The sequence below is a fragment of the Salmo trutta genome, chromosome 34 (genome assembly GCF_901001165.1).
Source record: "Salmo trutta chromosome 34, fSalTru1.1, whole genome shotgun sequence".
Taxonomy (NCBI): domain Eukaryota; kingdom Metazoa; phylum Chordata; class Actinopteri; order Salmoniformes; family Salmonidae; genus Salmo; species Salmo trutta.
Genome location: NC_042990.1, coordinates 15,900,325 through 15,915,700, shown reverse-complemented (window position 1 = coordinate 15,915,700; position 15,376 = coordinate 15,900,325). Strand labels below are relative to the sequence as shown.

General features: G+C 42.9%; 1 protein-coding gene across 1 annotated transcript; it reads left to right on the top strand.

Annotated features, from left to right (window-relative positions):
* The first annotated feature begins 369 nt into the window (after positions 1 to 369).
* On the top strand, positions 370 to 14,539 carry polr3gla (RNA polymerase III subunit GL a). The gene is made up of 8 exons (XM_029731996.1): positions 370 to 580; positions 1,062 to 1,197; positions 1,564 to 1,693; positions 2,509 to 2,577; positions 2,951 to 3,007; positions 12,392 to 12,462; positions 12,599 to 12,718; positions 13,740 to 14,539. The coding sequence occupies exons 2-8, from the start codon at positions 1,078 to 1,080 to the stop codon at positions 13,824 to 13,826; spliced, it is 654 nt and encodes a 217-aa protein (XP_029587856.1). The 5' UTR covers positions 370 to 580; positions 1,062 to 1,077; the 3' UTR covers positions 13,827 to 14,539.
* The last annotated feature ends 837 nt before the right edge of the window (positions 14,540 to 15,376 follow it).

The window sequence follows — 15,376 nt, the reverse complement described above, 5'->3', positions numbered from 1 at the left end:
TCCGAACTAAACACCACACCATCACTTTCTCAAACAATCGTAAATGATTGTACATAAACCATTTGGCAAATAAAAAAAGACGCTAGGAATAATAGCGCCATCTGGTGGCAGCACTGGCCGGGCTATTTTGGGGCGAATGAGAAGAGCATTAATGTCTTGTGAGCTGTTTTTCCTTATTACCCAGACAGAAGAATGAATTAATGAACAATTACTACATTTTTTCTATGATATGGCTCACCACAACTGCTAAAAAACACTAACACATTTTTGACGGGAAATTGTATCATGGTAGATTAAATTGGAAACGATTATTCTATATCAGTACTTGACAGTAAGAGCGGAACAATTCCTCACAGAATATGTTTCCTGAGACATTCAAGGCCGACGGAACACACGTTTACTCCCGTGGAAAACATCCGGCAGTCTGCACGTGTGGATTTATTCCTAAAATGTTGAATGTTCTACACTATAAGCTATATGTGTCAAGAGGAAAAGCAACATATGTATAATAGCCTGCAGTTTATTAGAAGGCTCAACCTGCAAGCTTAATTGTTAGCTTCATCGCTATCAAACCATTTAGGTAACGTTAAGTGGAAAAAATACCTATGCCAGAATGACCCTTTGCGGCGAAATATAGCTAGCTTGAATGCCAGCCAATACTAATGTTAGCTAGCTGGCTATACAACAACCACAATGCTGCACTGGAGAGGTCACTGGATGGCGGTTAAAATATCACAGCTAGCTAGCTAGATATTTAGCCTGCTAAAAAATGTGATGTAATCATGTGTGAAATTAACTCTCGAGAACTCAGGCCCATACAGCAGTCAGTAGGGCAAGGGTGAAATGCTAGTTACTATAACTAGCTTTCCTATTCTGTATGGACTCCCATGTGGTTATTGAGTGCTAGCTACCTGACTAGTTACTAGCAATCTGTAAACAAAGGTAAATTGGGGCCCAAGTGTTGGGAGCCCTGTCTCAAATGCTAGTTAGATATCCACAAACTGGCTGCTATGTGTGTTTGTTAGGCTACGTCTACTATCAGTTTTCTTTCATGCATTTAGCTACAGACTCATCACCATGGCTGGAAGAGGCAGGGGTCGTGGAAGGGGTCAGATGACCTTCAACCTGGAGGACTTGGGCATAGGAAGGGGAGACAGCCTGCCTCCCACCACCTTTAAGCCCTCACCCCTCTTCCCTGTGAGTGTGCACATGGAGTCAGGGCTTGTAACATAGCCTAGACTCACCTTGCCACTGTTGCTTATAGTGCTCTTGTCTTGAGCGTCACAAAATTAAAATAATTACTGTTATCTAATATTACTAGTAATGTAATGGATACATGTTTTGTTTTTCTCTTAGAGGCATTTTTTCTCTCTGAGGTACAATATGATTTGTATGGACACTGACTGGTTTAAACACACAATATTGCCTACCATCCTCTAACTGGGTTGCAGTATTTTGAAATACTGTATAGTAATTTAAATGTAGTAATGTCTTTGCTTAGTGCTAGTGTTGTGGCACTATAACAACCCAGCCCCTTGATCTGTTCCCCCTCCTTAACCTCAGCCCATGCCAGTCCAGCCTGTGCCCCTGCAGACAGGAGAGGAGGTGGAGTACATGCTGGCTCTGAAACAGGAGCTGAGGGCTGCCAACAAGACCCTGCCCTTCTACATCAGACGGGCCGCTCCCAAAAGAGGTAAGCCAGCACACACAGGATCGAAGGTGGCGTTAGCGATGCACAAAGTAAACAGCAATGTCAGGCCAATTTCCGCAAACAAGTAAGGGAATTGAAGCATGAGGCTCTGCCATTTTGGTCCCATAGCTATCATGTTGTAGCTATTGAATTGCACATGCACAGCTACTCTATGATACCCGGTGAGTACATTGTCTTGCATCGCGCTCATCTGCAACATCTGCAGTGCTGCTCGTTGCAATGTCATATTGCCGAGTCTCATTTTAAGGGGTGGAGAAATCGTAGAATATTATTAACCGTGATTGAGCTAAGTTCCAAAATCATATGGTTAATGTTATTTGTAAACTTTTAAAGCTAAAGTTTTTGTTATGTCGTTTGTCACGCGTGAAATCATTTCGTAAGACTCGAAAGTATGCATCTTAGAAATAGTTTTCACATACAATGTGTATGTGTCTGAACTCAATCAAATACGCTTCCCAAAATGTATAAGATCATTGAAGTACAACCTTTGTTTTTGATTGGTAAATTTCAAAAATGTTCAAAGTCCCTTTAGGTAGCCAATTTATTAGCTGTCCATGTAAACCGGATTGTAAGGGCAAAGCATGTAAATGTTTAAATCAATCTATTATATTATCAAAGTATTCACAATAATCGGATTATTGAATGCATGTAAAAGTACCCAGTTATGACGGATGTTAATGTATGTCAGACAAATGGTATAGAAGGTTTTGTAATGGAGTGTTATCCTTGTTTTCCCTTGCTGGTATTATATGAATAGGACATTGTTAGTTGTAATTATGCTGCTGTTTCCATTGCAGATGTTGATCGCTACTCTGATAAGTACCAGAGCGGAGAGCCCAAGGACAGTGCCATCGAGTGGAGCCCAGGTGAGTGATGATGGGCTGGTTTGTGGAAATACTGGGGGTTAGAATCTGCACCCAACTGATCACAGAACAGTTGTCTCTTTCATTAACTATTTAGTTCTCTGTACCACTTTCCTGCTGCTAGTAGTCTTCAGTGGCAAAACCTAGCCTAGCCAGGCTGTCAGTCATTTTTCTGGTGCTTTCTTTTGATGCAGTGTTGGTATATGTCCAGCAGATGGTGCCAGACAAGTCAATTTCTGGTCTGAATTTATCTGATTTTTAATCTTGTGGTGTCATTTGTTCCTTATACTGTGAATAAGATCCATTATGGTGTGTTTTTTGTGATGTGTATTTTTCTGTGTTAACATGTTTCTCATTTTCTATGGTTCTGTTTCAGACTGGAGCAGATTACCTAAAGAGCTTTGCATTAAAGTGAGGAAGCCTCTGGCTAAAAGTGAGTACTTTGTCTGAAAGGCCTTGAGATTTGTGTGTGGAATTCAAACTTTGTGGAAGCCATGTATTGTTTTCAATTGAGATTTTTTTCCCCCAGATACTCAATAAGTGAACTTTCATCGACATATTTCCTTAGCTACTTACTTTGGCCTTTGAATTCCTTGCGAAACATAGGCCACTTTTGAACCGCTTCCCACCCCTTCTGTCAAGGGCCGTACCAGGGTTTGAGTTTTAGTGAGGTTCGTTAAAAAAAACGTTGAAATGCTATTTGGTGAACAGCAAAAATGACCCCAGCCATTCTCAACTTGGCTGCTGTAGGTTAGTTCACCTCAGTCGTTTTACAAACACATCGCCTATTAGTTTTATAATTGTAATGTTATGTGAGAAATTGTTAACACTGACATGTAGCGTCATGGACGAAATGAAAACGTATGGCATTTTAGAACTTTGTTTGCATGTTAATCTAGGCCTATAGGGAAGATAGGCCATGCGGAGATGTTCATATTCAAACATATCATCATTTTTGTAAGTTCTTATCTTGTTGGATAAGATAAGTACACATTTTCTGAGGCCCAAGTTTAGGAAGCACTGTATTAACTTCTCTCTCTGCTTGCTTCCTCTCTCTCCTCTGCTACCGCCTGCATGAGTTGCAGCCTGCCTCAGCCTCACCACTGAGTGCCACATGCCCACATCACTGTCTGTCTCAGTAGCCTACTCTCTGTAAAGGAAACCTATTATGAGAACGCATTGGTGTATCGTTTGCTCCTGCTGAGGTAGGCTCTGTTTAACGTTAGCCAGTTAGAAGGATGAAGTAAGAAGCTAAGTAATACTAGCCAGAGACCTTCAACGTTACTGCAATAGAAGTCTCTGCCGGCAGCTAGCCACCTAACTGACTGACATTTAAAAAATATATTTTATATTTCACCTTTATTTAACCAGGTAGGCTAGTTGAGAACAAGTTCTCATTTGCAACTGCGAACTGGCCAAGATAAAGCATAGCAATTCGACACATAAAACAACACAGAGTTACACATGGAATAAACAAAACATACAGTCAATAATACAGTAGAAAAAAAGAAAACAAAAAGTCTATATACAGTGAGTGCAAATGAGGTAAGATAAGGGAGTTAAGGCAATAAATAGGCCATGGTGGCGAAGTAATTACAATATAGCAAATAAACACTAGAATGGTAGATGTGCAGAAGATGAATGTGCAAGTAGAGATACTGGGGTGCAAAGGAGCAAGAAAAATAAATAAATACAGTATGGGGATGAGGTAGATAGATGGGCTGTTTACAGATGGGCTATGTTCAGGTGCAGTGATCTGTGAGCTGCTCTGACAGCTGGTGCTTAAAGCTAGTGAGGGAGATATGAATCTCCAGCTTCAGTTATTTTTGCAGTTCGTTCCAGTCATTGGCAGCAGAGAACTGGAAGGAAAGGCGACCAAAGGGGGAATTGGCTTTGGGGGTGACCAGTGAGATATACCTTCTGGAGCACGTGCTGCAGGTGGGTGCTGCTATGGTGACCAGTGAGCTGAGATAAGGCGGGGCTTTACCTAGCAGAGACTTGTAGATAACCTGTAGCCAGTGGGTTTGGCGACGAGTATGAAGCAAAGGCCAACCAACGAGAGCGTACAGGTCGCAGTGGTGGGTAGTATTTGGGGCTTTGGTGACAAAACGGATGGCACTGTGATAGACTGCATCCAATTTGTTGAGTAGAGTGTTGGAGGCTATTTTATAGATGACATCACCGAAGTGGAGGATCGGTAGGATGGTCAGTTTTACGAGGGTATGTTTGGCAGCATGAGTGAAGGATGCATTGTTGCGATATAGGAAGCCGATTCTAGATTTAATTTGGGATTGGAGATGCTTAATGTGAGTCTGGAAGGAGAGTTTACAGTCTAACCAGAAGCCTAGGTATTTGTAGTTGTGCACATATTCTAAGTCAGAGCCGTCTGGGCGGGCAGGTGCAGGCAGTGATCGATTGAATAGCATGCATTTAGTTTTACTTGCGCATTTAAGAGCAGTTGGAGGCCATGGAAGGAGAGTTGTATGGCATTGACGCTCGTCTGGAGGTTAGTTAACACAGTGTCCAAAGAGTGGCCAGAAGTATACAGAATGGTGTCGTCTGCGTAGAGGTGGATCAGAGAATCACCAGCAGCAAGAGCGACATCATTGATGTATACAGAGAAGAGAGTCGGCCCGAGAATTGAACCCTGTGGCACACCCATAGAGACTGCCAGAGGTCCGGACCACAGGCCCTCCGATTTGACACACTGAACTCTATCAGAGAAGTAGTTGGTAAACCAGGCGAGGCAATCATTTGAGAATCCAAGGCTGTCGAGTCTGCCATTAAGAATGTGGTGATTGACAGAGTCGAAAGCCTTGGCCAGGTCGATGAATACGGCTTCACAGTAATGTCTCTTATCGATGGCGGTTATGATATCGTTTAGGACCTTGAGCGTGGCTAAGGTGCACCCATGACCAGCTCTGAATCCAGATTGCATAGCGGAGAAGGTACGGTGGGATTCGAAATGGTCGGTAATCTGTTTGTTAACTTGGCTTTCGAAGATCTTAGAAAGACAGGGTAGGATAGATATAGGTTTGTAGCAGTTTGGGTCTAGAGTGTCACCCCCTTTGAAGAGGGGGATGACCGCGGCAGCTTTCCAATCTTTGGGAATCTCAGACGATACGAAAGAGAGGTTGAACAGGCTAGTAATAGGGGTTGCAACAATTTCGGCAGATAATTTTAGAAAGAGAGGGTCCAGATTGTCTAGCCCAGCTGATATGTAGGGGTCCAGATTTTGCAGCTTTTTTAGAACATCAGCTGTCTGGATTTGGGTGAAGGAGAAATGGGGGAGGCTTGGGCAAGTTGCTGTGGAGGGTGCTGGGTAGTTGACCGGGGTAGCCAGGTGGAAAGCATGGCCAGCTGTAGAGAAATGCTTATTGAAATTCTCAATTATACTGGATTTATCGGTGGTAACAGTGTTTCCTAGCCTCAGAGCAGTGGGCAGATGGGAGGAGGTGCTCTAATTCTCCATGGACTTTACAGTGTCCCAGAACTTTTTTGAGTTAGTACTACAGGATGCAAATTTCTGTTTGAAAAACCTAGCCTTAGCTTTCCTAACTGCCTGTGTATATTTGTTCCATAGTTGCATATCACGGGGGCAATTCGATGCTAATGCAGAACGCCACAGGATGTTTTTGTGCTGATCAAGGGCAGACAGGTCTGGAGTGAACCAAGGACTATATCTATTCCTAGTTCTACATTTTTTGAATGGGGCATGCTTATTTAAGATGGTGAGGAAGGCACTTTTAAAGAATAACCAGGCACCACTGTAGCCAGACACGAATAACCAGGCATCCTCAACTGATGGGATGAGGTCAGTGTCATTCCAGGATACCCCGGCCAGGTCGATTAGAAAGGCCTGCTCGCAGAAGTGTTTTAGGGAGCGTTTGACAGTGATGAGGGGTGGTCGTTTGATCGCAGACCCATTACGGATGCAGGCAATGAGGCAGTGATCGCTGAGATCTTGATTGAAAACAGCAGAGGTGTATTTGGAGGGCGAGTTAGTTAGGATGATATCTATGAGGGTGCCCGTGTTTACGAATTTGGGGTTGTACCTGGTAGATTCATTGATAATTTGTGTAAGATTGAGGGCATCAAGCTTAGATTGTAGGATGGCCGGGGTGTTAAGCATGTCCCAGTTTAGGTCACCTAGTAGCACGAGCTCAGAAGATAGATGAGGGGCAATCAATTCACATATGGTGTCGAGGGCACAGCTGGGGGCAGAGGGTGGTCTGTAGCAAGCGGCAACAGTGAGAGACTTGTTTCTGGAAAGGTGAATTTTTAGAAGTAGAAGCTCGAATTGTTTGGGTACAGACCTGGATAGTAAAACAGAACTCTGCAGGCTCTCTCTGCAGTAGATTGCAACACCGCCCCCTTTGACAGTTCTATCTTGGCGGAAGATGTTATAGTTAGGGATGGAGATTTCAGGGTTTTTGGTGGTTTTCCTAAGAAAGGATTCAGACATGGCTAAGACATCCGGGTTGGCAGAGTGTGCTAAAGCAGTGAGTAAAACAAACTTAGGTAGTAGGCATCTAATGTTAACATGCATGAAACCAAGGCTTTTACGGTTACAGAAGTCAACAAATGAGAGCACCTGGGGAGTGGGAGTGGAGCTAGGCACTGCAGGACCTGGATTAACCTCTACATCACCAGAGGAACAGAGGAGAAGTAGGATAAGGGTACGGCTAAAGGCTATACGAACTGGCCGTCTAGCACATTCGGAACAGAGAGTAAAAGGAGCAGGTTTCTGGGCACGATACCATAGATTCAAGGCATAGTGTACAGACAAAGGTAAGGCAGGATGTGAGTACATTGGAGGTAAACGTAGGCATTGAGTAATGATGAGAGAGATATAGTCTCTAGAGACGTTTAAAACAGGTGATGTCATCACATATGTAGAAGGTGGAACAACATGGTTGGTTAAGGCATATTGAGCAGGGCTAGAGGCTCGACAGTGAAATAAGACAGTAATCACTAACCAGGACAGTAATGGACGAGGCGTATTGATATTAGAGAGAAGCATGCGTAGCCAAGTGATCATATGGGTCCAGTGAGTGGTTGGCTGGCTGGGGACACTGTGATTCAGACAGTTAGCAGGCCGGGGCTAATAAGCTAGCAGTTAGTAGGCCGGGGCTAACAAGCTATTTACCAGTGACTATTTACCAGTTGTGCATTATGCGAGAGTCAGTTTTTATTTGGGGGATGTCTGTAGATACGAACGGAGTCGCGAGACGATTTTAAAATGGCCTTTTTTCAGAAATCTCGCAAACGCACTTTCAGCAGCATCTCTTCTTGTTTACTTGAGCTGACTGTGGGCTTGGGTAGTCCGTTTCACGTCTCAGGCCCTAGTGAGGCCTGTGCCACGAGAGGGTGGAGTTAGCCTTTTGAGAGACTGGTGAATGTTCTCCTAAAAGGGCAAATCCAGTGAACATAACAAACAAACCGCTGTTCATGATTCCACTCGTTCACATAGAGGCAGGCGCGATTAGAACGTTGTCAGATAAAAAATAAGCGTTCTGAGTTTTAATCAATGCTTGGAGAAATATTTTCATGTTGACCCGTAATAGATTTTCTTTATTGTGTACAAAATACTCTAAGTATACAAAACAATAAACATAGACTGACCAGGTGAAAGCTATGATCCCTTATTGATGTCACTTGTTAAATCCACTTCAATCCGTGTAGATGAAGGGGAAGAGACAGGTTAAAGAAGGATATTTAAGCCTTGAAACAATTTGTTTGTGTGTGTGCATCCAGAGGTTGAATGGGCAAGACAAAATATTTAAGTGTCTTTGGACGTGGTATGGTAGTAGGTGCCAGACGCACTGGTTTGTGTCAAGAACTGCAACGCTGCTGGGTTTTTCACGCTCAACTGTTTCCTGTGTGTATCAAGAATGGTCCACTACCCAAAGGACATCCAGCTATACTCAGTATATACAGTGTATTCGGAAGGTATTCAGACCCCTTCCCTTGTTCCACTTTTTGTTACGTTACAGCCTTATTCTCCAGAGAAACTCTGGAGCTCTGTCAGAGTGACCATCGGGTTCTTGGTTACATCCCTGACCAAGGCACTTCTCCTCTGATTGCTCAGTTTGGCCGGCCGGCCGGCTCTAGGAAGAGTCTTGGTGGTTTCAAACTTCATCCATTTGTGATGGCCATTCCAATACCTTGACTTTGTTGTCCTTAAGCCATTTTGCCACAACTTTGGAAGTATGCTTGGGGTCATTTTCAATTTGGAAGACCCATTTGCGACCAAGTTTTAAATTCCTGATTGATGTCTTGAGATGCTGCTTCAATAAATCCACATATTTTTCCTCCCTCATGATGCCATCTATTTTGTGAGGTGCACTTGTCCCTCCTGCAGCAAAGCACCCCCACAACATGATGTTGCCACTTCCGTGCTTCACGGTGGGGGTGGTGTTCTTCGGCTTACAAGCCTCCCCCTTTTTCCTCCAAACATAATGATGGTCATTATGGCCAAACAGTTCAATTTTTGTTTCATCAGACCAGAGGACAATTATCCAAAAAGTACGATCTTTGTCCCCATGTGCAGTTGCAAACAGTAGTCTGGCTTTTTTATGGCGTTTTGGAGCAGTGGCTTCTTCCTTGCTGAGCGGCCTTTCAGGTTATGTCTATATAGGACTCGTTTTACTGTGGATATAGATACTTTTGTACCTGTTTCCTCCAGCATCTTCACAAGATCCTTTGCTGTTGTTCCGGGATTGATTTGCACTTTTCGCACCAAAGTACGTTCATCTCTAGGAGACAGAACGTGTCTCCTTCCTAAGCGGTATGACGGCTGCGTGGTCCCATGGTGTTTATACTTGCGTACTATTGTTTGTACAGATGAACGTGGTACATTCAGGCGTTTGGAAATGGCTTCCAAGAATTAAACAGACTTGTGGAGATCTACAAAAAAAAAATTCTGAGGTCTTGGCTGATTTCTTTTGATTTTCCCATGATGTCAAGCAAAGAGGCACTGAGTTTGAAGGTAGGCCTTGAAATTCATCCACAGGTACACCTCCAATTGACTCAAATGATGTCAATTAGCCTATCAGAAGCTTCTAAAGCCATGACATCATTTTCTGGAATTTTCCAAGCTGTTTAAAGGCACAGTCAACTTAGTGTATGTAAACTTCTGACCCACTGGAATTGTGGTACAGTGAATTTTAAGTGAAATAATCTGTAAACAATTGTTGGAAAATGACGTAACTGATGTCGTAACCAACTTGCCAAACTAACTACTAAGAAATTTGTGGAGTGGTTGAAAAACGAGTTATAATGACTCTAACCTAAGTGTATGTAAACTTCCGACTTCAACTGTGTGTGTGTGTATATATATATATATATATATATATATATATATATGTGTGTGTTTTTATGTGTGTGTATGTATAGATATCAAATCAAATTTATTTATATAGCCCTTCTTACATCAGCTGATATCTCAAAGTGCTGTACAGAAACCCAGCCTAAAACCCCAAACAGCAAGCAATGCAGGTGTAGAAGCATGGTGGCTAGGAAAAACTCCCTAGAAAGGCCAAAACCTAGGAAGAAACCTAGAGAGGAACCAGGCTATGAGGGGTGGCCAGTCCTCTTCTGGCTGTGCTGGGTGGAGATTATAACAGCACATGGCCTAGATGTTCAAATGTTCATAAATGACCAGCATGGTCAAATAATGATAATCATAGTAGTTGTCGAGGGTGCAACAAGTCAGTAACACAAGAGTAAGTGTCAGTTGGCTTTTTCATAGCCGATCTTTGAAAGTATCTCTACCGCTCCTGCTGTCTCTAGAGAGTTGAAAACAGCAGGTCTGGGACAGGTAGCACGTCCGGTGAATAGGTCAGGGTTCCAGCAGGTCTGGGACAGCAGGTCTGGGACAGGTAGCACGTCCGGTGAACAGGTCAGGGTTCCATAGCTGCGGGCAGATCAGTTGGAACTGGAGCAGCAGCACGGCCAGGTGAACTGGGGACAGCAAGGAGTCATCAAGCCAGGTAGTCCTGAGGCATGGTCCTAGGGCTCAGGTCCTCCGAGAGAGAGACAGAAAGAAAGAGAGAATTAGAGAGAGCATATTTAAATTCACACAGGACACCGGAAAAGACAAGAGAAATACTCCAGATGTGACAGACTGACCCTAGCCCCCCGACACATAAACTACTGCAGCATAAATACTGGAGGCTGAGACAGGAGGGGTCAGGAGACACTGTGGCCCCATCCGATGAAACCCCCGGACAGGGCCGAACAGGTAGGATATAACCCCACCCACTTTGCCAAAGCACAGCCTCCACACCACTGGAGGGATATCTCCAACCACCAACATACCATCCCGGGACAAGGCCGAGTATAGCCCACAAAGATCTCCGCCACGGCACAGCCCAAGGGGTGGCGCCAACCCAGACAGGAAGACCACGTCAGTGACTCAACCCACTCAAGTGACGCACCCCTCCCAGGGACGGCATGGAAGAACACCAGCAAGCCAGTGACTCAGCCCCCGTAATAGGGGTAGAGGCAGAGAATCCCAATGGAAAGAGGGGAAACCGGCCAGGCAGAGACAGCAAGGGCGGTTCGTTGCTCCAGCCTTTCCGTTCACCTTCACACCCCTGGGCCAGACTACACCTAATCATAGGACCTACTGAAGAGATATGTCTTCAGTAAAGACTTAAAGGTTGAGACTGAGTCTGTGTCTCTCACATGGGTAGGCAGACTATTCCATAAAAATGGAGCTCTATAGGAGAAAGCCCTGCCTCCAGCTGTTTGCTTAGAAATTCTAGGAACAATTAGGAGGCCCGCGTCTTGTGACCGTAGCGTACGTGTAGGTATGTACGGCAGGACCAAATCGGAAAGATAGGTAGGAGCAAGCCCATGTAATGCTTTGTAGGTTAGCAGTAAAACCTTGAAATCAGCCCTTGCCTTAACAGGAAGCCAGTGTAGGGAGGCTAGCACTGGAGTAATATGATCACATTTTTTGGTTCTAGTCAGGATTCTAGCAGCCGTATTTAGCACTAACTGAAGTTTATTTAGTGCTTTATCCGGGTAGCCGGAGAGTAGAGCATTGCAGTAGTCCAACCTAGAAGTAACAAAGGCATGGATAAATTTTTCTGCATCATTTTTGGACAGAAAGTTTCTGATTTTTGCAATGTTACGTAGATGGAAAAAAGCTGTCCTTGAAACAGTCTTGATATGTTCTTCAAAAGAGAGATCAGGGTCCAGAGTAACGCCGAGGTCCTTCACAGTTTTATTTGAGACGACTGTACAACCATCCAGATTAATTGTCAGATTCAACAGAAGATCTCTTTGTTTCTTGGGACCTAGAACAAGCATCTCTGTTTTGTCCGAGTTTAAGAGTAGAAAGTTTGCAGCCATCCACTTCCTTATGTCTGAGACACAGGCTTCTAGTGAGGGCAATTTTGGGGCTTCACCATGTTTCATTGAAATGTACAGCTGTGTGTCATCCGCATAGCAGTGAAATTTAACATTATGTTTTCGAATGACATCCCCAAGAGGTAAAATATATAGTGAAAACAATAGTGGTCCTAAAACGGACCATATATATCTCTATATATCTATATATACACACATATATATATATATATATATATATATATATATATATATATATATATGTGTGTGTGTGTATATATATTTTTATATAGATATAGATACATTTATTAGAAAAAATTTGCGAGGTACTGACCTATGTGTTCTCATATGTGGTTACGGCCATACTTCTGTCTTGTGCCATTTGTTGCCATGTCTGTTCTCCATCTTTATTTACTTACTTTTGGCTTAACCTTCATGTTCCATTCTTCTCTTCTAGGACATCCACCCCAAGTTAAACAGCCAAAGAAACCTCTTGTGGGAAAAGAGGAGATTCTCACCAAGCTGGAGGTAGGATGCTACAGAAATTAATAACCTTTCTTCAAAAGACTAGAGATCATTCTTCCTTTTAGTTACTCCTAATTAAGGGAGATTTGCATATACCCTGCTCTGGTTTTGATGTTTCGTGGAAATTACCACTCTTCAGACTCTCGAAAAGAAAGAAGAGGCGGTCAACTCTGAGGAAGAGGAAGACGGGGAGAAAAAGAAGACGAGCGAGGAAGAAGAACAGGCAGAGGAAGAGGACTACGAGGAAGACTTTGAAGAGGTAAGGGGTAATGGCGACTGTTGCGGCCCATTACATTTTGTAACCATCTCCTCTTTGAACCTGATTGTTATGGTCAGGATTTTATAGTGGTAAAAAATGGATGAAATGCCAGTCGAGATAATGGGCGGCGAGTAACACTGATGCTAACAACACTCATTTATCATAATAGCTACTCAAACGCTATTCACAAAATATATAAGTTCATAAAAGGTGTTTAAGGTGTGTTTAGGCTCCATAAAATCCCCACCTTCTCATCAGAGGTCCATTAGCTGGTAATAGCCGTCTTTTGGTCGCTAAAAACCCCCCCATAAAAGCCGAAAATAAAAACATTGCCGGACACATCGTCCAGCAGAAAATATCCTGATGAAAATACATATCTTCTATAAGCCACATTGGCTATGCATGGAGATTGGTTCAGGTTGTCTTTCAATCATCAGTCGACTATTCCTGTCTGTCTTGAGCTCGTGCTCTAGCTTGCAAACTTGCCACATTCTATTAACTGGATCCGGCCTTCAGTTTCCCGTGCTATTGAGTTTGTGACAGACATGGCTGTATTTACTCAGGCCATAAGTGTTCTATGATGTTTTGCGAGACTCACCTCTCCAAAAGAGGACTCACTGAAATGTCATACAAGTTCACAAAGGGGGAGTATTTTGATTAAGTAAGATGCCTTCCTCTAATGTATGGTTGAATAGCTATGTCAAACATGCTAAAAACAGCACAAATTAAACTAGGTAGCTACTATACCAAGAAACTACAGACAAGTGGGAAAATGAAGCGACACTGAAACAGAGAATGTTGACAAGCCAGCGGGACCGAGGGAGATGTGCATTGTGCATGGAGCCATTGTTCACTTGGTAGGCTATCATTACTCCTTGCATAGCTCAATATTAATTGCAACCGACTCGATTCCATATGTGGTGTCATTTGGCAGTGGGGCACCCTTGCAAATTAAAATCTGGTCTTACAGTGGGTCTCAAGTTTTTCCTAATGGAAACACTGCTTCTCATCTGCGTTCCAGGATACCGACTACATCATGTCTTACTTTGACAACGGAGAGGAGTTTGGAGGGGACAGCGATGACAACATGGACGAAGCTACTTACTGAGACTGTAAGAGTGCTGATAACACTAAATAGACTAGAAGAGGAGGCCTTAAGTAATCCTCCCTATGGACGCAGTTACAGTATTTGAATTACTTGTGGAGTCATTGGCCATGGTAACAGACATTGAAGGCCTGCTGCTATTCAGCCATGACAGGTATAGTCTAAAACATGGAAAGAACAATATGCTGCTATCTGATAACCTAGGTCCAAGACATGGAAGGTGGTTACTGCTGGTGGAAACAGTTGCTCAATGTAGATGTCTAGAGCGAATACTCAGACTTGTTGTATGTGGTGGTTTAAAGTCCCAAAGATACTAACTAGTCATGCTGACTGTTCCCCTTTCTTCAGCTATGTTGAGGTAGTAATGGGAGCAGATTTATTTACAGGCCATTGTTGCCTTTTATAACTTTAATAATAGATTTTATGGTTTAAATAATGTGCAATTGCAGTGATAGGGTTTTTAGAGTAAAGGCATGTTTAGAGAAAGGTAATTTAGCTTTTGCAATTCCTTGGTGTAACAATATATTTTTTTTTAAGTGTGTATGACAATCAAAGTTTTTAATTACAGTTTTCAATGTCTTAGCTAATCAAAAAATTACCTTTTGTTCATTTTAAATATTGTATTTCTGTAATGTGAAATTTCTGTTGTGCGAGTTGAACATTTGAAAGTGTTGAATTTGATTCTTTAAATACATTTTAAAGAACCCAAGCAAATAGTTGTGTTTTGTATCAACCAGCAGATGGCATATTACTCCAAGGTAAATCAAGGGGCGGTTTATGTTCACTGTGTGTTGTTGGTAGGTTACGCAGCTAACAAAAAAAGTTATTCACCATTTCCAAGTAAAAGACAATTTATAGTGGTGAGCTCCCAGAATGTTTTTTTTCTCTTCTTCTATTTCTACCCTTGAGATAGTGTGATCCTCCATTTAATTGAACAGGGTTTAACATGTTGCCGTCAGCGGTGAAAAGAAAACCCTTAGGGCAGAAAGTTTCCATTGCATGACTAGTTTTGAAAAAAGGCATTGTTTATTTGTTTACTCCCAAGTCTTCTGCTCTCTTACCATTGGATTTTGAGAAATTCTCTATCCAAACAACATCAATAACACTTAAACGGGGTGGCAGGTAGCCTCAAGGTTAAAGTGTTGGGCCAGTAACTTAAAGGTTGTTAGAATCCCAAAGCTGACATGTTGAAAAATCTGTCGCTGTGCCCTTGAGCAAGGCACTTACCACTAATTGCTCTAGGGACGCTAGACAATGGTGACCCTGGCTGTGACCCCACTTCCTGCAGGTGTCTCAGGGGGAGTTTCTGTTACATACTTGTGCGTAACAGGACAAATATAAGCTGTCCCCTCAAATAATTATTATTATAAAAAACAATGCAGTCTGTTTACTACTCATTTAATCATAATTTATAGATCGGCAGGTAAGGGTGCTGTCGAGCAGCTAAATGTGCTTTACCATTCGGCCATCAGATTTGCCACCAATGCTCCTTATAGGACACATCACTGCACTCCTCTGTATAACCGTCGCAAGACCCACTGGTTGATGCTTAT

Excerpts from the sequence above, each read along its gene's own strand:
- polr3gla (XM_029731996.1), top strand. The coding sequence starts at position 1,078 with ATGGCTGGAAGAGGCAGGGGTCGTGGAAGGGGTCAGATGACCTTCAAC. Across the intron at positions 1,694-2,508 it reads ACGGGCCGCTCCCAAAAGAG|ATGTTGATCGCTACTCTGAT; the intron begins GTAAGCCAGCAC and ends TTTCCATTGCAG. Across the intron at positions 2,578-2,950 it reads TGCCATCGAGTGGAGCCCAG|ACTGGAGCAGATTACCTAAA; the intron begins GTGAGTGATGAT and ends GTTCTGTTTCAG.